Raw genomic sequence first — 24,279 nt, forward strand, 5'->3', positions numbered from 1 at the left:
GTTACATTTTTTCAGATTGTTGAAGATCTGGAGTCTTTGACCCTTAATTCATTTTCTGGCTATACTGGGTGTATTGGGATTACAAAATGGTTGGGGAATATTTAAGTCTCGAATTTGGTTACGTTTACCTTTTGTCTGGAGTTCTTTTAATTTTTTTTTGTAATTATTTTTTTAATGAAATGAAGATTGCCATCTTGTTATTTTTCCTGAAACTAGCTGTTTCTGCCGGTCCGAACAGTAGTCCTGTTGTAAAATAAATGACATCAGTATGAGTGACTTAACTTTGCATTTGATGTTATGGCTGCTGTAAAGCTCTCTGGGGTGCAAGTCTAATTTGATTGCAGTTAACACAGAACCTCTACAACGATGTGTGTTGTCTGTTGTCGATTAACCTCTACATCATTTTCCCAGCCTTGCTTTGAAACAAGTAGACACAGTATTCCCTGGCATTAACTATCTGGGAAATTCATCTCTGCCTCTTGAATTAATCTGAGATAGGATTATGGCCCTGTTTCCCGTATTCCTGTTTCCCGTATTTCAATCATTTTCTTTGGGAAAATATCACAGGCCAGACAAAAAACTTTAAGAACAAGTGTCAAAACACTAATGATGATGAAGTGCGTGACTTTCTTCATTGACTTGGATGTAGAAACCACTTAAATCTAAACACGGTCAGAATCCACGGCCTGCCTGGTGATGGTTTTTGTGCCAATATCAGTGACAGTTCCTTGCGTTTTCCTACTCAGTTGTGACTTCATTTATTTTACTTCTGTATTGGTCTGCCCAGATGTACATGGTCCATTGCTGTTCTGCTTCATATTCCACACCCAATGGCAGTATGACAAACATTGGCTTTTGAGTCTACCCAAATTGTTGTAATTGGATTAAAAGCAATGCCCCCCCTCCCAAGAACCACCCACAAAAACATTCAAGCTTTTTACACACAGCCTAATGTTGCAAGACACTGTCAGATAAAGTAGTTACTTCTCCTTTGACTTCTTCTGTATGGTTTCCAGATACTGCCCCTGAAAAATCTCTTGTGGACGATTCCAAATATGCTGTTGATTCTCATTTTGTGCTTTCTCACTGTAGTGTATGGTGTAAAATCCCATAAAAGTATTTTTTTTTATAATAACCATTAATCTTGGGCAGTATTCCCTACTGGGGTTTCTAGTTGGCTAGGGTATGCACCTAAGCCAGGCAGAACCCACAACTCTAGTTAAGGCAAGTAAGCTACACACCAAAGATAACCTGTGCTCACCCCCTGGGTAGCTTGGCAAGAGCAGTCAGTCTCATCCCAGAGGCAATGTGTTAAGCGTTTGCGCAACACACTCACACCAGTAACACAATAAATACACCACAAAAGAGACTCCACACCAAATTATATACAAAATATTGTGTATATTGTACATTGCACATAGACCAAAACGACATGAATCATAAGGTCTGTGCATATTATGCGAACCCTAAAGTAATGCTCGTTATCCTGACAGTGCAAGCCATAAAACAACATACAAAAACATATTAGGGCTTGTTAGGTAACACATAATGAAATAAGAACAACACACCTGAAACATTTCATGAGTGAGCACACACACATGTCTCTATCCACCATAAATACTTTGCCAGGAATGTAGTCTGAGTATGAAGCATCCGCATACAACCCTCAAAACATAGAACTCTGAGCTCCTACTAGTAGTATTATGGTAGACTGAGTATTTTGGCAGGACACGTACGGCGCAGGAACGCCTGTGCCCATTTTATATGTTATCTGGTAATTCAGGATTCTTACATGTGACAAGTTCGGATCAATGAAGCCTCCATCGAGGACTCCCGTGTAATGCCACCAACAACTAACTGGCCCCCCCAAGGTATGTCGCAACAGGGGCAGGGGCCCACTCCTATGGCCGAAGTCAGCATAAACCAACGCATTTGCCTGTGAACACGCAGTGCAGCTACCAACAACCCTTGTGCTGCCCCAAGATCCCAGTGAGGTTTGTCTCCTACGCAGTGCCATGGGAGACAAGGCACCAGCTGCAGCTACCTGCGAGCGGGTGGTGCAGCTGCCAAAATCCAGTTCGAACTGGCAGGTCCAAAGTAGAGGGAGACCCTAGGGCATAGGGAATGCAAGAGACCTCCCTTGGTCTGCTGCACTCCTTCAGGGTTCGGCTGCCTGCGAGAGTGTGGTGCAGTGGGAGTAGCCCCGTACTATTCCGGGTCAGACGGGAGCATTGTGAGCGATAGGCTTAGGAGTGTATCCTTTCTGTGGCACGGCTGCTTCCCGGCATTCAGGACTCTCAACAGTAGATGCTTTACGGTGCTGCTCTGAAAATGTCAGGTAGCTTTTTGGTTTCCCTTTTTCTTGTCAGTAAACAAAAACGTGCACTGCTATATGAAGGGACTGGTTTCGTTTTTTTGAAGTTGTCCTTCTATTCCAGACATTGGAAAGCACTGCCTCGTCTATTCAGAACACACACTGCAGGTTTCTTTATGGAAGGCTGTAGTCCCTGTGTTTTTCAGTCTGTGCACGAAAATGTTGTGGAATGTAATTGATGAGTCAAATGTTTATCGAATATATCATGCATGAAAGATTGCTGACTTTATAAACTGAGTTAGCCTTATTTATACTTTGAGTGGTTTGATTGCCGGTTGTTCTCGTTTGAGAGATCTATGCCAGATCCTACAGTAATATGATTTGTCTAAAGTGTTAATAAAGAAAAAAGAATATGTATGAACTTCCTGCTTATCTTCATCTATTTCTGCCCTATTTCTTAATTTCTCACATTTTGACTACTTATGTTTTTGTGTTAACATTTCTATTTTATTATAGCCATTTTTGTAACTTTACTATTTGGGTGCTTTTTGCCAATTGACTTTTTGCCTGTTTGTGTATTTATGTTATTTCGTTTTTGTATTCTATAAATTGCACACCGTTTGATGTTTTCAGATTTCTAATGTGGCCTTTTACTTTGATGCTGTTCTTTTGTCTTTTTATTCATTTTTTCCACACTGTTACTATTTTTAGAACTTTTAAATGTTTGCATTTATTTGTGCCTTTTCTTTTTTTGTCCATTTAAATCTGTTGCATTTTTTTTCTTCGTATCTTTGTTCTTTTGTTTGTTTGCTAGCTGCAATTGAGCCCCGACCTCATGTTGAACTGTTTTAGGCCTGCACATTACTGGATTCAGTCACACAGTGTAAAAGGCTGCTTGTTGCATGCATCGTACTATATTAATAAAGTCATAAGAAAAATTTGTCTTAACAGTTTTCTGGATTTTGGAGATTCCAATATGTGCAAGAGACACTTTGTGGCATTTGGTAAAAGCAGTATTTGGTTTGATAATGGCAATGGCCTCAGTTCACAGTTTACTCTAATTTTGACATATTTTCTTATATGTTTTGTATTGCAGATGATTCTACTCGAGTTCCTCTTGGAGTGGATGGTGGATATATAAATGCTAGCTTAATCAATATTTCAGTAGGCGTTAAAGAATTTTCCTATATTGCCTGCCAAGGACCAATCCCAAGTACGGTGGGCGACTTCTGGCAAATGGCGTGGGAGCAAAACTGTACTGTGATTGCCATGATGACCCAGGAAGTTGAAGGAGGGAAGGTCAAGTGCCAACGCTATTGGCCTGAAATGCCTTCCAAACCCATCATGGTGCTAGATAAAACTCTTCAGCTCACGCTCCTGAAATGTCATCAGCTGGAGAACTTTGTAATTCGAGAACTTGAGCTGGAGGATGTTCAGGTGAGTGCAATCTCACTGCACTGTCCTGTTAACAGATCTCCCGCTAGAACATTTATGATGGTCAGTGAGCATATGATACATACCACACAACATTTCCAGCAGGAATGCATCCTCTTAAAATGTCAACAGGCCTTTAATGAGAAAGTAGAGCACCATATCTATAGGAGAATTAAAATAACTTTCATGTGCTTCAGTCACTCTGAATATCTGGGGTTAGACAAATGTAAATGTGTTACCTCCATAATCTAATTAAATAATGATCTCGGTTGGTCAAGGCTGAAGTGAGAGATGTGTGTCTAGGTGGTAATTCAATGTCCTTGTTTGACAGTGGGATGTCTAGTGTACTTTTGGTAAATCATCATGAGAGTTCATGGCCAAGGATTTCGCATTTTTTCATTAGAACATTCTGCCTGCACATTAGAGTCTCAGAGGAAAAAATGCATTCCAGTAGTTTGTCAGTGATGTCCAATGTAGGTCACATTCATGTAAGATTTCCAGTTTGACCTCTACATAAATTAATTCAGTTTACTCTCCTCTACCCTTATTGTATAAGAATGTATCCTACATAAATATCCTTAAAATCAGGTCTGGATGCAGCATTCATTGCCTTATTTTGGCCACCCGTGGATTCACTGGGATGTCTGCTTCAGGAAAGTCTGTATGTCAGTGTCCAGTGAGATCCATATATCCTTGTGAATACTGTAGTTTTGGTTTATAGTCAGTCAGCAAATCCAACAGGAAATATCTTTTTCACCTCTGAACGGACAGAGAGAGCACATTTTGCAAACACAATAACTGTGAAATACAGTATTGAAACAGAATAGCTTATCTAGATAAACATCAACATTTTGATGAGTTTTATGGATAAATATGACCCAAATAAGAAACTAGCCATTATGTTGTCATTGATTATCATCAGCCATGACCAAGTCTCATTTCTATAGTTGTTTTTTCACTATGATAAATGTATTCTTTTTGATCCTGAAGATATGCTCAGTTCACTTCTGCATATACTTATTGTCTATTTATATTCCAGACAGGGGAACTGCGACATATTTCCCATCTGAATTTCACCGCTTGGCCAGACCATGACACACCTACAGAGCCAAAAAAGCTGCTGACCTTCATTTCCTACATGCGGTACATACACAAGTCTGGACCTATCATTGCTCATTGCAGTGCTGGCATTGGACGCTCAGGAACTTTAATATGCCTAGATGTGGTGCTGGGACTAATCAGCCAAGATCTGGAAGTGAGTAAAGGGTTGGGTTCCACTATTACCTCCCTAGTAACTGTTTATCTGTTTGCAAATTTTTATTTTGTGGGGCATTCATGGAGTCTGCATACAAAATGGTAGGCTGTTTCATATGTTTGATATCTATTTGTGAAGCTATCCCATGAACTGCTGATTCCATTGAATACCTGGAATGATGAAATACCTGCAGTAGATCACAAAGTGGCTTACAGTGAAGGTCTTGTATAGTTTCAGACCTGTGTCTCTGTAGGTTGCAGATACAAGCTCCATAGTCCCGTAAAGTGAGTGGGATGGAGATGTGGGTTGCCAAGCTTGGATGCTGTGGCTGTCGAAATTAGACCGTGTCAGTCATGTGCTCTTAGTATCTTTCATATCTCATTGGGTAGCTTCTATGCTGGCTACAAATCTGAGCTTAATGGTCATAGAATAGAACATTAAGTGGTTGGCTTGCTTACTTTCAACTGAAGGTACCTTGGTACTCTGTGCCTTGGCAGTTCCTCGACTAGAATCATTCCATACATTAATACCCATTACATTATCTTTGTGGCCAAACTTAACCACTGTGCTCGAATTACATAGTCTCCATATAACTTTGTGAGTGCTTTTGCTCTAGTGGACACTCCGAAGACAGTTGTTCTAGAAAGCAAAATATTACTGGGATGAGTTCAGTTACCCCCTCAGCTTTCCCAGTGCTGGGAGGAGTAGACTTGAATGAGAACACAATTTTGGGTTTGTTTTTAGCACCCTGTTGTGAAATGTTTTGGTAACAGATTAGAGGCTCACCCTGATGACAGTCAGTGAGTGCATTGTAGTCACAAGAGGAAAACAGATTTGACATCTGGCCTTTGGATTTGCAAACTAACCGACCACAACAGGAGAAACAAATTTGCTATTCTGGATTGACAACACGACAATATCTTAGAGAAAAGCTAATGATGACAACTGGAGTCGTTTCACCATTCTAAGGAGTTATTGAAGCTTTTTGGTATTTTACTCAAAATTCATTCAGGACACACACAGTCTCTCTGAGGCGCAAAGTGTCAGAGCTTGTAAGAACATGAGTTGCAGAAGGACACTCTCCAATAGATCATTCTTCAATGGGGTAGGTCTCTTATGGACCTGTTGGTGCCTGCTGCCTTGCTCCAGGAACAAAGCAAGCTCTTCTGGGTGCTTTGTTTGTTTTCTCAACCTTCCTTCTTATTTAGTGTGCAGTATGGAGACAGTACATTTTTGACATGGTCATTCGTATTCAAAAACTTTATTCGATACATAGTCATGGTCATTCATATTGTAGGGTTAAGCAGACGTCCAAGAAGATAGCTAAAGCTATGCTGTTGGTGTGGTGCTCAAGCTACATGTTTTTAATTTTTACTTCCCTGTTGGAGTCTCAAATTTGATTCCATTAGAGGATTACTGGTGGTGTTCCTTTCTTTGTTTCCGAAAATACTTGTATGATGGTGTCAGTTTTTGTGTGTGAATCTTTAACAGTTATAGGTGGTACACATTTTCCTGGCTTTTAGTGGTTTGGTCAGGTATTGCATATGTGTTAGACAACATTTGTAATTGTATATATGCCTGGATACATCGTATCCCATTTTTGAAAAGATAAGGTAGAGTTTACTTTGAAGTCTCTGACTTCATGTAAAATGTTTTCTGGCTTTCATTGTTTAAAAAAAATTGAAGTTGTATAATGCACAAAAGAGAGAAAGAAAAATGAAACAAAGTCCTGGACAGGTATCCGCATTAGTGTAGCTGCGTGAAGACGCAAGAGAAATATGCCTTTTTTCTCTTGTTTTACTCTTTAGAATGTCACCTAATATTTAATAAATGACTATATCATCTCAACTGTCCACGTTGCTTCAAGAAAGTTATTATTGCATTTGTAAGTGACAGTTTACAAGAGTCTATGCAGCTTTTCAGTCACGCAATCCACATCTGCTTCAAAGTGCATCTCTGATTAGCTGCCCAACTTAAACTTTGTGCTTGACAGAGCATCTCACTAGGGCCTTCCTAACCATCACTTTTATCCTCCAGCCCATTTCAATATCTGAATTCTATGTTCAACAGAGTGACTAGCCAAGCACTCTTCTATTTATTAGACAGATTATTATCTTGAGTGCGCAGCAATGTCTGGAGGGGGGCCCGTCAATCTGTAAACTCTTCTCAGAGTTTGGTGTCTGTCCTTGCATAACCCTTAATATCCCATGTCCGTGCCTAGGGCATTGTTGAGCTAATAATCAAACCAAGGCTATTGTAGCTACATTCAGTGTATCGCTCTTCTCTTAGCAAGTAACAACCCTAGCAGTACAAACTTATATCTCATGTTCCACCTTTTACATTGCATTGCATCCTAGGAGGCATAGTCTTGAAGCTTATGATACTATCCATCCTACTGTCAGCTGCAACTTGTCTTCTGTTCCTTTCCAAAATATTTGTATTTCTCTGCACTGCCAGCCGTGGGTGTAAAGTTTGCTTTAGCTATCCGGAATGTGGGGCATCCGGAATAGCATTATTAGTATATTTTAATTAGTACATTGGCTGGAAGGTAATTATTGTGCAAGTAGTTAAAATGTACTATCTTAAATTTTACCTTATGTAAATCTCATTTGACATGTTCACAGGCTTGTGCCCATTCCATATCTATCAATGTTTGTTTAATTTCCTTCCCCTTTATCTGCCAGTGATGGTGGAGGTTTTTCTTCACTTTTGCTACATACAAGGTCCAAATTAACCTACATCCCTTTGTAAGTGTCAGCCTCTGAAATAGTGTACTTGCCTTCTCTGGCTCCCAAGGGTGTGAGGTCCAGGTTCTCCTATCTCTGCCAGTCAAGCATACTGAAGGAACTTATCACCCCTGATAGTATTGTTGAGGCCATTGACGCCCTGCGTGCCTCCTCAGCTCCTGGCCTCGATGGCTTCTCTGCCGACTTTTACAAGGCATATAAATACATCCTAGTGCCGTGCTTAGTGGAGGTCTATGCCGAGGCTCTTGAAATATGTACCCCCCCCCCCCCTCTACTACTGCTGCTGCTATCCTTCTCGACGTGGAAAAGCCGTTCGTCTCTCTGGAATGGCCCTTTTTTTTCGATCATGCCTCGGATGGGCATACCAGAGTGTTTTGTCGCTACGGTGGCGCTATTATATACTAAACCCAAGGCTAGGCTGCGCCTTAATGGCACTCTGTCTGATTCTTTCCCCTTGTCGCGTGGCACGAGGCAGGGCTGCCCCTTATCTCCGCTTCTTTTCATTTGGGCCATGGACCCTTTAGCTCGGCAATTCCAAGAAAAACACCTGCAGCGGAACTTGCAATTCCGTACTGGTCCTCTATTATTCTCCATGTATGCCAATGACACTGTCTGAATGCCCCATGTCAATCTTGCCCCCTTAATTTTGGAAATTGTCCTGTTCGGAGGGTTTTCTAGACTCAACATTAATTGGCATAAATCTGTTATTTTTCCCCTCACGGCAAGCGCCACGACCTGGCAGTGCGAGTTCCCATTGGAATGGTGTGATGATACGATTAAGTACCTCGGAGTCCAGATTCATCTTGACACCGTCACTCTGATCCGCCTTAGTTATGGCAGAGCGATTAGCTCATTAAAATCACAGGTCGCAAAATGGATACGTCTACCTCTGTCCATGGCAGGCAGAGTCGCCATTATCAAAATGGTGGCTCTGCTCCGTTTTTTGTATCTCTTTAATAATATTCCCATTCCTCTCACCAAGGCCTTCTTTTCACAACTTCACTCCCTATTGTTATGCTTGGTATGGGGGGACAAGACTCCCCGTGTCAGTTGGAAGATTCTTATTTTGCCGCCGGACAGAGGTGGGCTCGGTGTCCCGGATTTTTATTTGTATTATTTGGCGGTGCAGTGTTGCTACGCGTTTGCTTGGTTCCACCTGGATGCGCGCATTCCATATCTGAAGCCGGTCGCGGACCTTGTACTCCCGCGCCAGCTTCTTACAATCCTTCCCTCAGGCTTCCCCCGAGACCCCCGGGATGTCCAGACAAGTCTCCACCACGTGCTGGGCTTGGGACAGACTACGCAGACTCTTGGGGTTGGACTTATTATATTTCCCTGCCTTACCCTTGTCTAACTCTTCCCTTTTCCCGATCACTGGGGAAACCTTGGTCAATCGCACTTTGGAGAAGTTCCAAGTGCACACGCTCGGGGACCTGTTCCCTGACGGGCATGCCTTTTCAATGACGGAAGAGGCAAGTTTAAATTTTAAAAAAAGCATACTGAAGGAAGTGCCAAGATTGTACTTCAATCTGCGACTGTCCATATTCACAAGGAAGAATGTGCTTTCATGGAAAAGGGCAGCCATTGTAAGGCATGTAATACAATATGTAGCATTGTATGTTACCCGGAGCAGAGCAATGCTACATTGATAATTATACTTTGGTTTTACTGAAGATAAATGGTGAGTCAATAAATTAAGCAATTTGAGACAGCCTGCTGGTGGCGTTTACCTATTTGAATGGGTATCTTCCACAAAACTCTTTGGAAAGAATTCTGCAAACGTTGGTCCATGTGCTTACAGGGAAGTGCAAGAGAGTCTGAAGAGTGCTTAAGTGGACTTCATTACCTTTGAAGAAATATGCTCATTTTATTATCTTGCTGATTTTGCATTCTTTCTCATGAGTATGTTTACTCTCGATTCGTTTTACATTTGTTACTTTGTTCAGCTCCATGTTGTCCAGAGAAGATAGAGGGAACACTGCCTATGGTATTTCTGCTTCTGTGGCGAAGACATGGGATCTAAAGGGTGTAATGTACCCTACCTTGACGCATGGCAGCTCTTGTAGGTTTGTGCTGGTAGGGGTTGCGCTTTGATCAATTTTTCCTTTCTCTGTGTTCTCTTTAGATCACAGCAGAAATATCTCCTTGTGGTGGATAGAGCCATATTAAAGAGTATAGGTTCCTGAACTGCTTGCTATACATTTCCCAGCCCCATCCCTGACACCCATAGGGTATTAGAGGCTTCTACTCCTTCAACCACAAATATACCCAGCCGTGCGTCCTCCCAACCCCCTTTATCTATGTATCTGAGAACCTAGAGCTGGTTCACCTCCAGGAAATATTTTCTGTCATTCTTGCAAGGAGTCTCTCATGCCACTAAAAATGAATCCTGCAGTAATGCTTATATCCACAGCCTGCAAATCTAAATGTACCATTATCATTGAGTGTGAGTTTGGTGTTGAGGTGGCAAAGTGACGTCTTGACCTGGTTGCCACATTAATAGGCTAGTGGCATTTTGGCAAGGCACAGGTTTCCACGATCATTCTGTGGCACAACTAGTACGTGACACAACTCCTGATTTTACATATTTATACAGAGTCATCCAATCCAGTCATCTTCTTGGAGGGGACGTGGGGGGGGGGGGGGGGGGCAATACCAAATGAATGTGCCTCTACCTGCCAGCAAAAAGAGCAAACGTCTTTCAATTCTTTGGTTTCAGTTATTGTTAAACAGTCTCTATTTTATCATGTTTCAATCCTTTTATAGTTTTTTATGTAAGCCCCTAATATTTAACATCATATTGCCCTAGAAAATACGCATGTACATTTGTCTAAAACAAAATTGACAAGTAATTCACAAGTCTGAATCATAGCTTCAATGACGTCAACTTAATTTGTCTTTGTCAGTGTTAAAAAAGTACAATTCAATAGCACCACATACCTATATACTGGTGGAAAGCGTGCCACAGAAAAGTGTTTGCAATTAAGTGGATTTAAAAAACAAAAAACAAATTTGCATTTTACAAGTTAACTGCATGTAATTACAAATGTATTTAGTGGACTTCAGTTTGTTGCATACCCGAGTCAAACAACAATGGTGTATTCAATGTGATTGTTGCATGGTGATTGTTTAATGGTACAGGTTTTTTGCAATGCTTGTTATAAAGAGGTATATGCATGTGGTTTCTTTGTTTTGCAGTTTGATATCTCAGATGTGGTCCGCAGCATGAGGCTTCAGAGGCATGGAATGATTCAGACAGAGGTAAGCGAATGTGCATAAACTGACTTAAAAAGGTCGTAAGTATTAGTATCACACACCGGTCAAACTGCATAGGCAGGGCACAAATGGAAATAACAGTTGTTGATGGGAATACGTGGACCAAAGGCACACTTATATGTATATTGTAGGACTACCACCAAACTTCAGATATACTGGATAGAAGTGCTAGATGTCATAGATCTAATTTTAGAGATAAGTATCCCTACATTCCCTTCATATTTGCAACCATATCTTCTGCTTTCAACCAGGGGTAAACAGATGACATAAGCACTTTGTGCCACTAAAATGGCAGTCATCACCCACGGGGCACAACCTGTGCCAGAGGTAGGAGACTGGCCTTTTAGGATATGAGAATTTCTGGGATTGTACAAGTTATACAAGACACTGGAGCAGAGAAGGGGTGGTGTTTAACACACCTGGGTGCTATTGCTGCCTTATCTTTCGATGACTTCAGGGATTTACCTACCCTAGGTACCTCAGTGTGTTCTCCAGTATACCAGCTACTCTTCACAATTGTGGTGGAGGGGGAGAGGAGGTTGAGTGGAACTACCTTCTGATCATAGAATGGGCTAGAAAGGGGGTAACTCTTGATGGAAAGTGCATCTGGATGTTGGGGATAGGGTTAAACTGGTGTAAGATAGGTTGTACATATTGAGTCCTTAATTTTTATAAATGTATGGCCTTGCCAGACGCAGATTGTAGGTGATGTGCATTTACAATAAAATGGTCAATAAAAAGCTTTGATCTTTTAAAGGTTTTATGGCATATACAGAAGAGTAAAAGTAGTGGGACGTTATACTGCATGTAGCTGGGTCACTGGAATTCTGTAATAGTGGAGGTGCAAATATGCAAGAGGCTTGGCTAAAGTATGGGGCGAGAAAATTTGTTATGCAGCATAATGGGCACATTCTGTGGCAGCATTATTTCACTCTTTTGTCATTGATGGAATATTTAAACGTCCTAGGCGTAATTTTCACCTCATTAGTACAAGTTTAACAGCAAGCAAATAAAAGGAGAACAGTTACCCTTTGACAAGGGTCTGCCATTCCATGGCACCACAAGTGCCATTTTCTTTTAGTAGCTTTTGATCTGTTTGAGCTTGAAATGAATCTATGTTGACATCTGCAATCTATTCAGCAGATGGTGGATTATTTGACAAGTGTGATGAATCCATAATTGTGAAAAAAATGTCACACTTGCAGAATCTCACAATTCCACTGGCCACACTTAGGGCCTGATTTTGACTTTGGAGGGGCAGCGAGGTACCCTCTCCGCCATAGCAAAGTTCGGCCCAACTCTATCTTGAGCATTTAGATGGTGGAGACTACTCAATCTCCGCTGCCTAAATACATCATTACTGGCCCAGTAAAGTTTGGGCCATCGGAGGTTTGGCCATGTATCCTCCCGCCCTATTTAGAGTGGGTGAACATATGGGCAGTTCTCACTGTCCATCACCGCTAGGGACAAGAGAAACCTTTAAGTGACCCCTCACGCCATGGACGAAAGCTCCCATGTTGAGGTGGTCATTGAATTAAAATCCCGCTTGACATTTTGTTTTTGAAAATAATTTCTTTTTGTGAAATTTTGACGTATGGCTCAGTCATGTTGATGGAAACGACTGTCAAACTTTTAAAGCATTTACAGGAAGCACCAAAATGGTGGGTCCTGTAAATGCTAGAGATGTGCGCTGGCCTGGCAGACATCTCTACATTTGGCAGGTGGGTGCTCACCCTGACAGAGTAAATTTCAATCTGCCAAAGTCTAAATCAGGTTCTTAGTTTTCATTCCTTTGAATATGCAGGGAAATGGGTGAAATATAAACCTGGCAGTCTGTAAAATTATATCATGTTTCAATTTTGAATGTACCCTTTAAGTGAAGTCTACGTAGTATATGAAGAAAGGCCTTATATTTGTTTTTTTCAGAAAACATTGTTTCTGGGGAAACAAATACATTCCTTCTATACTATTGAAGGACTTTTCTCTAAGCAAGGGTCTTCTCACTGTATTTTCAGAGCATAAACCAAGACGTGTAGACTGTTGCAAGGATCCAAAGTTTTTCTTAGGCGCCCACTGCTGGTGCTGCTGAATGGCCAGGTGCCGAATATCACGAGTACCTCATTTTTATTCCACCATAGTCCTCTTTCTTTCTCCACCGTACATTTCCTGTTTATCTCTTTCTTACTGATACTTCTACATCCCTGATTTCTTCCTGTCACTGATTTCCTCTTTCCCTTCCCCTTTCCTCTTTATTTACCTCTTTAATGTCTTTCACCCTCTTGCCCCGACTGATGTTGAAAAATAAGTCCAGGTCCCAAAAATACCAGTCCTCACAGCTTGCAATCACTGGCATGAAGTAAGCCTGTGCTAACATTTTTAATTACTACTGCTTTATGAATGGATAATATTGTGAGCTATATGTCACAACTGTCTAATCTGTCACCTTGTTAATGAGAAAATATGATGAGGTCTGGATAAAAGTGCCTTGTAAACATTTCTTGTACTTTCAATGATTTTATTTTGTTTTCTGTCCTCAGGAGCAGTATATATTTTGCTATCAAGTCATCCTTTATGTACTTAAGTGTCTACAAGTAGAAGAGAAGCAGAAGAGCAAATGATTACAAAAGCAACTGATTTGCCTGATCTACAAAAAGATCTATATTTGGACGGCCACTGAAGGGGAAGAGGACACTCAACTTTTGTGTATATATATATATATATATATATATATGTCTCTTTTTACCTTTCATACTTGCCATACCCGTTACATATGATTACTTTGATGCTTTCTTTTAGGCCTGTCAGATGTCAGACCTAAGCTATACCACTATAATTGACCCCAGATGTTGGGGGTCTTTTTATACCAGTAAATATTATTTATAAAAAGAGACAAACTATGTTGCCTTTGCAGCGTGCTTATTCCGTTCTAGTTATAGAATGTATAACCACAGTGGAATTTATTTGTTATATGCCAAATGCAGACATCCGCCGGATAGTTTTTGTATATGCTTTTTATTTCTTGAAGGGCGGAGAACCAGTGGAGAATATAAGACAGTATTTTACCATTTTGGACTTTGTTACCATGGGCACTTTGTATGTTTGTTTTTTAAATGTGGCGCTTGTTTATAGCAGAGCTCTTTTTATTTCAGTATTTTCATAAATTAGACCATTTTATAGGAGATACTTGAAAGCAGTATTTAAAGCTTTGCAAACGACTATTTGCATAGGAAAAAAGTAGGAAATGTTTATTGTAATTATCACAGTTTATCAAATTTCATGTATATATTTATATACTTTTACAAAAATGAATTATTACATGTCTGAGCATATGAATGACTAGACTTTTCCAATCCGCTTTGTAAATAAAACAACCTGTTTAAATATATTGCTTAGTGAGTGTTTTTAGGTCACAGCCTACCATGCAGTGCAGCTGTGTGGTATGCGAAACACATCTTGGGTCGTTTCAGAAAGTTGACCTGGGAATGCATTCTGCCTGTTGCTTGCCATTGGCTAAGTGGTTTATATCCCACTTTTTCTTGCTTTCCATTTGCTGGCTTAGGCTCTCCAGGTACATTTTGTCTCTCCCATTCCAAAACCATATGTTCGAGGCATATGAGCTGCAGATCCTACATTTAGCAATAGATCGCCACCTGGTGTTGGGCTCGGATGATTGCAGGTTGTTGTTGTCTTCTTGGAAGAAGTCTTTTGTAGTCACAAGATAGGTGACTCCTCCCTTGGACAATACTGCGCATGGTCATCGACTCCATCTTCAGATTGTTTTTTTCCGCCACTGGGTTCGGATGAAAGTTTTCCGCTCCGGCTAGAAAAAGACTTTTTCTGCTATTTCGAAGCGAGAAACTCCAAACAAACTTCTTTCGACATAGAATATACTTTCAACATCACCAGCTACATTCTGGTGCGACGACGCGGGCCGTTGGGCCCGTCGGTGCCTTGCGGCCTACGCCTCATGGAAAGAGCTCCATTCAAGAGATGCCCGGTATGTCGAGCAAAATTCCCTCATAGCGACCATCACGAGGTTTGCAGCCTCTGTCTCTCGCCAGAACACGACGAGTCGACCTGCACAGCCTGTGCCTCCTTCCGATCGAAGAAAACTATTCGAGATCGGAGGGCCCATCGACACGAAATGAGAAGATCAGCACCAGCACCGGAGGCCATCTTTGAAGAGGAGATCGTCGAAGAAGACGTCTCCGGGGACGAATATGCAATCGAAGATATCTCCGAAGATGAGGCTCCACTCGGCGCAAAGGAAGACTTGCCAGATCTCCACATAATATCGGGGGCAGAGGATTCGGACGATTCGATCCCGTCTCGACAACCCGTGAGTACATCTGCCCCTGCACGACAGACTTTACCCAAACAGAAGGCAACGGTCAGCACTCCGCCCATGGGGCCCAGTCAAGACCGACATTTACCCTCTAACGCCCCGCCTTCAGGCCCGGCTCCGAGGAAAGACAGTACGCCTTCCGGTGCCTCGGCACCGAAGAGACACCATGTGCCAGTTGCACCTCCTCCATTGGCACCAAAACATCCTTCGGCACCGAAGGATTCGTCGGCACCGAATATAAAAAACACAAAAAGACAAAGACAAAGACACTTCGGCACCCGTACCATCGGCGCCAAAGACAAACACTGTATCAAACCCGAAAGCTTCAACCCAGAAACCTTCCGGTTCAAAAAACAAGGAGGGGAAGCCAATTTCCGGCGCCACAGGCCCAGCAAAACCTGTCTCCATGCCAAAAATTATAACACCGGCACCGAAGACCTCAGATAAGGTTAAACAACATTCTGCACCGAAAACGTTGCCAAAAGACTCAAGTACTCCTCATAAGGCAAAAAGTACTAAACAACCTCTATCGGCTCCGAAAAAATCGACGCCGAAGAAGGTTAAAGAAGAGGAAGAACTATTTAAACCAGATCCTAAACAGAAAAAAGTCCATATTAATCCAAAAACTGGACATGTGGAAGCAATTCCTCATAAGAAGAGACCAGCAGAAACACCACTTACACCTGTGGTCCCTGCCAAAAAGGACTGTGCAACTTCTCCAATGCGCCATTCCTCTCCTTCACCTTCTTCCTCTCCTGTTACTCCATATCAACCTATAAATTCTATTCACTCTCCTGCATCATCACACCACACTGATGAGGAGTATGATTTGGATGGGGGGGGGTGATGTTCCAGAAACACATCAATACCCTTTAGATCAGGAGGCTAACACAGATTACCCTAAGGATGATGAGGATGCATACTATTTTTCACCAAATAATGCACCAGACATCCCTGATCCTCAGTACTACCCAACAAAACCTTCCCCTACAGAGGACAGTGTTGGCTTTAATCATTTGTTAAACAGAGCTGCTCTTTACCATGGGGTTCCCATGAACTCTGATGACATTGAGGAGGACTTCTTGTTAGACACTTTTGAACAGTCACAAAGGTCTACTCAAATACTACCAATGATTAAGGGAGTCATAAAACATGCTCCAGAGATTTTTAAAGATCCAGGAAGGTGTAGGGTTTTAAATCCTAGAATTGAGAAAAAGTATAGGCCAGCACCAGCTGATCCAGTATACATTAAAGGTCATCTGCCACTAAACTCCTTGGTAGTGTCTAATGCGCGCTAAAGGGCCAATTCTCAAACTTCTGGGGACACACCCCCGCCTGACAAAGAGTCCAAGATCATTGATGCGTCAGGGAAACGAATTGCTGCACAAGCAACAAACATATGGCGCATAGCAAACACACAGGCTTTACTCTCACGCTACAACAGGGCCCATTACGATCAACTAGAAAAGTTAATGGAACACCGACCAGATCAACACAAAGATCTAGCAGCGGCAAATTAATTTCAAATGCCTCAATTAAATATGCACTAGATGTAGCTGACACAGCATCCAGAGCAGTAAACACTAGTGTTATTCTCAGGCGTCACGCGTGGTTACGCATCTCAGGTTTTAAACCAGAGGTACAAACTACCATTCTAAACCAGCCCTTGAATCAGAACCAATTGTTCAGGCCGGAGGTAGATAACACATTAGAAAAGATGAAGAAGGACACAGATACCGCCAAGTCTATGGGGGCGTTACAAGACACCCAAGCTAGAGGTTCCTTTCGCCGCTCCTCTTATAGAGGAGGCTCCAAGCAAACACAACATCATCTTTTAAAACACACACGCAGACCTCCTCTAATAGAAGATTTTTTAGAGGAGGATACAGAGGCAATAACAACAAAGGAAGAGGTAGAGGTAGTAACACCAACCGCTCCTCTTCCGCTCCTAAACAATGACTTCTCTCTGCCTCCCCTACAGCACTCCACTCCTGTGAGGGGCAGACTCTCACAGTTCCTACCTGTCTGGAACTCCATCACAACAGACAGGTGGGTAAGACAAATTATCCAACATGGCTACTGCCTAGAACTCACAGCAACCCCCCCCCCCCCCCCAAACATATCGCCCAGGCAGCGTCCAATGTCTGCAGAACACATAACTCTGCATCAACAGGAAGTTCTAGCACTCCTAGAAAAAGATGCTATTCAAGTAGTTCCATTACAAAAACAAGGAACAGGAGTCTACTCCCTGTACTTCCTAATTCCAAAGAAAGACAGGACTTTAAGACCATTTCTCGACCTCAGGCCACTCAATCACTACATTCAATCAGATCATTTTCACATGATCACTTTACAACAGGTACTCCCATTACTACAACAGGGAGATTTTCTGTCCACACTAGACCTAAAGGACGCCTATTTTCACATTCCAATACATCCTGCGCACAGGAAGTATTTAAGGTTTGTCATACAAGGACAACACTATCAGTTCAAAGTCCTTCCATTCAAGGTTACAACAGCACCACAAGTGTTTACAAAGTGCTTAGCAGTAGTGGCAGCACATCTCAGAAGACAACAAATACATGTCTTCCCCTACCTAGACGACTGGCTCATAAAGGCAAGATCGTACAACCAGTGTGCACAACACACAAAGCAAACAATTCAAACACTGCACAACTTAGGGTTTACTATAAACTACACAAAGTCGCACCTAGAGCCTTCGCATGTTCATCAATATCTAGGAGCTACTATAAACACATCAGTAGCTCAAGCCTATCCCAGTCAAGCCAGGATTCCAAGTATTTAGAACTTAGTCTCCCTTTTTCAATGCCAGCACTCTCTACAAGCCAGAGTGTTCATGAAATTAATAGGGATGATGGCGTCTTGCATCTTCATAGTTCCCCACGCAAGACTGCAAATGTGTCCACTACAGGAATGTCTAGCACAACAGTGGAATCAGGCTCAAGGTCAGCTTACAGACCTGGTGTTGGTGGACAGCCGTACATATCGCTCTCTACAATGATGGAACACCAAAAATTTGACAAAGGGGCGGCCGTTCCTAGAACCTGTTCCACAAGTAGTGCTCACGACCGACGCATCCCTCACAGGATGGGGAGCCCGTCTACTGCATTATACCACACAAGGTCAGTGGAACAATCAACAGAAACAGTTCCACATCAACCACCTAGAGCTGCTAGCAATTTTCCTGGCACTCAAAACTTTTCAAGTACAAATCCAGAACAAAGCTGTCTTAGTCCCAACGGACAATATGACAGCCATGTACTACATACAAAAACATGGGGGGACACACTCTCTGCAACTGTCCCAACTTGCACAGAACATTTGGAGATGGGCCATTCCTCAAAACATACATCTGACAGTAGAACACCTTCCAGGGATTCACAACCAGATAGCAGACCTGTTAAGTCGGCAATCTCAACAGATTCACGAATGGGAGTTGCACCCACAAGTACTTCAACCATTCTTTCAAATGTGGGGGCATCCACAAATAGACCTGTTTGCCACCCACGAGAACTCCAAATGGCCAACCTTCACCGCCAGGTTTCCACACCCACGGTCGGAGGGGAATGCACTATGGATGAATTGGTCTGGCAGATTTGCGTACGCTTTTCCGCCTCTCCCACTCATTCCACAAGTAGTACGCAAGCTCAGACAGCAGTCCCTCAAACTGATACTAGTGGCCCCTACATGGGCACGTCAACCGTGGTTCACCACACTACTAGATCTCTCATGGTTCCACATCAGAAATTACAGCTCATAAGACACCCAGAACCGAGCCAACTGAATTTGGCAATCTGGCTCCTGAAGTCCTAGAGTTTGGTTACTTAAACCTACCACCAGACTGTATATAAATAATTAAAGAAGCTAGAAGACCCACTACCAGAGCATGCTATGCTGCTAAGTGGAAACGATTTGCAATATACTGTAACAACAATCACATTGATCCTTTGGACGTTTCCATCCAAAATATAATTTGCTACCTTCTACATTTACAAAGGTACAATTTGGATTACTCTTCCATATGGCTGCATTTAGCAGCTATTGCAGCATATTTACAAAATAGACAACATCTATCTCTATTTAGAGTACCTGCAATAAAAGCAGTTATGGAAGGATTAAAAAGAATAATCCCACCCAGGTTACCACCTGCTCCAGTATGGAACCTAAATGTAGTCCTTACAAGACTCATGGGACCCCCCCCCACCTTGAACCATTACATAAATGTGAACTACAATTTCTAACATGGAAAACTGCTTTCCTTGTTGCCATTACCTCTCTCAGAAGAGTTAGTGAAATCCAAGCATTCACAACAGAAGAACCATTTTTTCAAATACATCCTAACAAAGTGGTTCTTAGACCTAATCCAAAATTCCTAACAAAAGTGATTACTCCTTTTCACCTAAATCAATCAGTAGAGTTACCAGTGTTTTTTCAAAAACCAGACTCTGTTGCAGAAAGAGCTTTGCACACCCTAGACGTTAGAAGAGCTCTACTATATTACACAGACAGAACTAAATCATTCAGGAAAACAAAACAACTATTTGTATCCTTCTCTCCCCCACACAAAGGCAATCCTATCTCTAAAGGAGGTATTGCTAGATGGATTGTTAAGTGTATTCAAATCTGCTATCACAAGGCTAAACGCACACTAACAGTTCCTCCTAGAGCACACTCCACTCGCAAACAAGGAGCCTCTATGGCTTTCTTAGGAAACATACCATTAGAGGATATATGCAAGGCAGCAACATTGTCTACAATACACACCTTCCCTAAACACTATTGTGTCGATGTGCAAGCCAAGCAGCAAGCTGCAGTAGGCCAAGCTGTCTTTAAAACACTTTTTCAGTATGCTGCAACGGATACAAGCGACCACCACTAGGGGAGACACTGCTGCACAATTGTTGCTAAATGTAGGATCCGCAGCTCATATGCCTCGAACGGAAAATGCTACTTACCAGTATGCATCTGTTCTTGGCACGTAGAGCTGCAGAATCCTACATGCCCTCCCGCCTACCCGGGACTTGTATCCGTTCCAGTATTTATCTTACTTAGATGCACACGCATGGACATCCTTTTTATCTTTAATTCTACTAACTCCATCATTTCCCATCATGGCGAAAAACAATCTGAAGATGGAGTCGATGACCATGCGCAGTATTGTCCAAGGGAGGAGTCACCTATCTCGTGACTACAAAAGACTTCTTCCAAGAAGACAACAACAACCTGCAATCATCTGAGCCCAACACCAGGTGGCGATCTATTGCTAAATGTAGGATTCGGCAGCTCTACATGCCAAGAACAGAGGCATACTGGTAAGTAGCATTTTCCTTACCAGTATCCTTCCGAGAGCTCCCTTTCTGTAAACAGATCTGTAAATCTTGTTCTTATCTCGTCACATTTACTGTGCATTCAAAGACAGAGGTCAAATGTCAAGCTGTGTCTTCCAGACTGCTCGGTGTTTACTTTGCTTTCGGCTGAGTTCAGTCTCCTTGTGGAGTCCACTGGCGCCCCTCCTACACTCCCTTTACGAGGCTGTACCCTAACCCTTAAACAGAACATCATGCAACATGCGGATGACAATCTATGTTTTTAGACACAAAGATAAGTGACTTGCCCAGAATCAAACTATGTTGCCGCAGCTACGCCATCCCTGATTGTTAAATTATGTTTTGCCTGCCTGGGTTTTAGCCTACAAATTACACATACGTGTATTTCTGTAACAAGAACATCTCTCCATCATTGCTCATTTAAGAGACCACACACACGTCCCTCCATCTCCTGTCCATTGACTTTACGCCTGCAGTTGCCAATGAGTACTTTCTATTCATTCAGAAAGTGCAATGGCACCAAGACACTGAGGAATCAGGAGCATATTGATCACAGACCATTGCTTCATTTTATATTTTAAACAGGAGCCTATTTCTTGCCTGGCATAGAGGCATTGTGCACTTCCACACATTGTTTACTTGGCTCTTTTGTAAACTACCAGCACTTTAGTGACATCTCCACTACCTGTCAACATTCTTCCCTGCCCAGCCAACCCTAACACTGCCCCTTCACCTCTTACACTGCACTTACCAGACCATAGCTTTCATTTGTGCAGCAGGTGCAGAGCACAGTGCCCTACCTACACAAATCCATTCAACCCAGATTATTTCATTATTTCTACATAGCCCTCTACCATCCCTAGCCTTTAACTCCGCATTTTTAGACTCCTTGCTTCTGTCAGTGCAGCAGGTGCAGTGGCCCAGAGATGGTCGTCTTCGTTCTGCTTTTCATCATGATCCGCACAAGTTGTGGTTTTTCTGCTAATTGTAAACAACCAGAAGCCAATGTGTTGTTCTCTAAGCCCCCCATGCACCTCCCCCACTCCCTGTTCTACTTTAAACAGAACCCCTTAATTTCCTTTTACTCCTTTTGGCTCCACTGTCTCTACTTACATTGTCTTATCACTCAGAGGCCGCCTGCCTTTCTGGACTTTACTTTCAGCATTCTGCTCTGTACTAATGGCCCTGCATCCTTCATGCCCTTCCAGCCTGTTCTACAATACAAACTATGCTTGTTTAAGCCTTGTCCTTTACTTACAAACCCACCCAAGCGAGGAATGTTCTTAGCTCCACCCTAACATGCCTCCAAGACTACCTTTCCTGCCCTACACAACTACAATTACCGGGCCATAACTTTATGATGTGCAGCAGGTGCAGTGCCACCATGCCCTAAAAATAAAACCAACACAGATGGGTGCTTTATTTCACTTCTCTCTCACGAACATTCCTAAATTGCACTGCAGCCAATGACTCGCTGGCCATGATGCTGCTCTTTTTTTATTAACTATGTAGTAAACTGAAAACTACGAGGATGTATCGTTCTGAAACGGCAACCTCCATTACTGATCTTCTATGGCTCCTCTCCCTCTTTGCATCAATCAATCAATGCATTTGTAAAGCGCGCTACTCACCCGTGATGGTCTCAAGGCACTGAGGTGGGCGTGGGGGGGGGGGGGGGTGCTGCTACTGCTCGAAGAGCCAAATCTTGAGGTGTTTCCTGAAGGTGAGGAGTGATTTAGGGAGTTCCACGTCTTGGCAGCCAGGTAGGAGAATGATCTTCCTCCTGAGGTGGTTCTGCGAATCTGTGGCACGCTGGTGAGGGCGAGGCTGGCGAAGCGTAGCTGGCGGGTTTGAGTGTGGAACGTGAGGCGGCTGTTGAGGTATTCGGGGCCCGTGTTGTGGAGCGCTTTGTGTGCGTGGGTGAGGAGCCTGAAGGTGATCCTTTTGCTGACGGGGAGCCAGTGCAGGTCTCTCAGGTGGGCAGATATGTGGCTGTGGCGAGGGATGTTGAGGACGAGTCGTGCGAATGCGTTCTGTATGCGCTGGAGCCTTTTCTGAAGTTTGGCTGTGGTTCCTGCGTAGAGGTCGTTCCCGTAGTCCAGTCAGCTGGTGACGAGGGCCTGGGTGACCGCCTTTCTGATTTCCGTAGGGATCCACCAGAAGATCTTTCGGAGCATGAGCATGGTGTTGAAGCATGCAAATGAGATGGCGTTGACTTTGCTTGGTCATCGTGAGGGAGGAGTCCAGGATGAATCCCAGGTTGCGTGCGTGGTCCGTGGGTGTCGGTGCGGTGCCCAGTGCTGTGGGCCACCAGGAGTCGTCCCAAGCAGATGGGGAAGGCCCGAGGATGAGGACCTCCATCTTGTCTGAGTTCAGTTTGAGACGGCTGAGTTTCATCCATTCTGCGACGTTTTTCATTCCTTCCTGGAGGTTGGATTTGGCGGTGGCTGGGTCTTCAGTGAGGGAGAGTATCAGCTGGGTGTCGTCGGCGTATGAGATGATGTTGAGGTTGTGTTTGCGTGTGATGGCAGCGAGGGGGCTCATGTAGATGTTGAAGAGGGTTAGGCTGAGCGAAGAGCCTTGGGGTACGCCGCAGATAATATCGGTGGCCGCTGAGCGGAAGAGAGGAAGGTGGACTCTCTGGGCTCTGCCGGAGAGGAATGAGGTGATCCAGTTCAGGGCATTACCTTGGATCCCAGCATTGTAGAGGCGGGTTATTAGGGTGCGATGGCAGACTGTATCAAAGGCGGCTGAGAGGTCTAGGAGGATGAGCGCGGTTGTTTCCCCGTTGTCAAGCAGGGTCCTGATGTCATCGGTGGCTGCGATGAGGGCGGTCTTGGTGCTGTGGTTGGCTTGAAAACCAGACTGGGATGGGTCGAGGAAGCCATTTACCTCGAGGAATGTGGTCAGCTGTTTATTGATGGTCTTCTCAATGACTTTTGCAGGGAAGGGAAGAAGAGAGATGGGGCGGAAGTTCTTGAGGTCTTTAGGGTCCGCCGTGGGCTTCTTCAGTATGGCGTTGATCTCCGTGTGCTTCCAGCTCTCTGGGAAGGTGGCGGACGTGAGGGAGTTGTTTATGACGTTCCGGAGGTGGGGTGCAATGATGGTGTCAGCTTTGTTGAAGATGTGGTGAGGGCATGGGTCGGAGGGAGAGCCGGTGTGGATGGTGTTCATAACGTGGGTGGCATCTTCAGTGCTGATGGGAGTCCAGTCGCTGAGGGTGGTTGTCGGGGGCGTTGGTTCAGTGGCTGGGGGCGGAGTCTGAGTCTGATCACCAAAGCTGTCGTGTATGTCGGTGATCTTGCAGTGAAAGAACATGGCGAGGGAGTTGCAGAGGTCTTGTGACGGTGTGATGTCGTTGCTGTTGGTGCTGGGGTTGGAGAGCTCTTTTATGATGCTGAAGATTTCCTTGCTGTTGTGTATGTTGTTGTCCAGCCGCTCTTTGAACTTTGTCTTTTTAGTGGTGTGGATCAGCTGGTGATGTTTGCGAGTGGCGTTCTTGAGGGCTGTCAGGTTTTCTGTCGTCTGTTCGTGGCGCCAGGTTTTCTCGAGGGTTCGGC

At 43.4% G+C, this 24,279-nt stretch overlaps 1 protein-coding gene across 9 annotated transcripts in view; it reads left to right on the forward strand.

The window, feature by feature from the left end:
• The window catches only part of PTPN13 (protein tyrosine phosphatase non-receptor type 13), a 981,974-nt gene extending 967,570 nt beyond the window's left edge, over positions 1-14,404 (forward strand). For all 9 annotated transcript variants that reach the window (XM_086961883.1, XM_086961888.1, XM_086961886.1 and 6 more), the window contains 4 exons: positions 3,411-3,751; positions 4,788-5,003; positions 10,949-11,011; positions 13,564-14,404. In XM_086961883.1, coding sequence (XP_086818009.1) covers positions 3,411-3,751; positions 4,788-5,003; positions 10,949-11,011; positions 13,564-13,644 — 701 coding nt within the window. In that variant the 3' untranslated portion in view covers positions 13,645-14,404. The remainder of the gene's footprint in view (positions 1-3,410; positions 3,752-4,787; positions 5,004-10,948; positions 11,012-13,563) is intronic.
• The last annotated feature ends 9,875 nt before the right edge of the window (positions 14,405-24,279 follow it).

Source organism: Lissotriton vulgaris, chromosome 3_1, assembly GCF_964263255.1.
Source record: "Lissotriton vulgaris chromosome 3_1, aLisVul1.2, whole genome shotgun sequence".
Classification (NCBI taxonomy): domain Eukaryota; kingdom Metazoa; phylum Chordata; class Amphibia; order Caudata; family Salamandridae; genus Lissotriton; species Lissotriton vulgaris.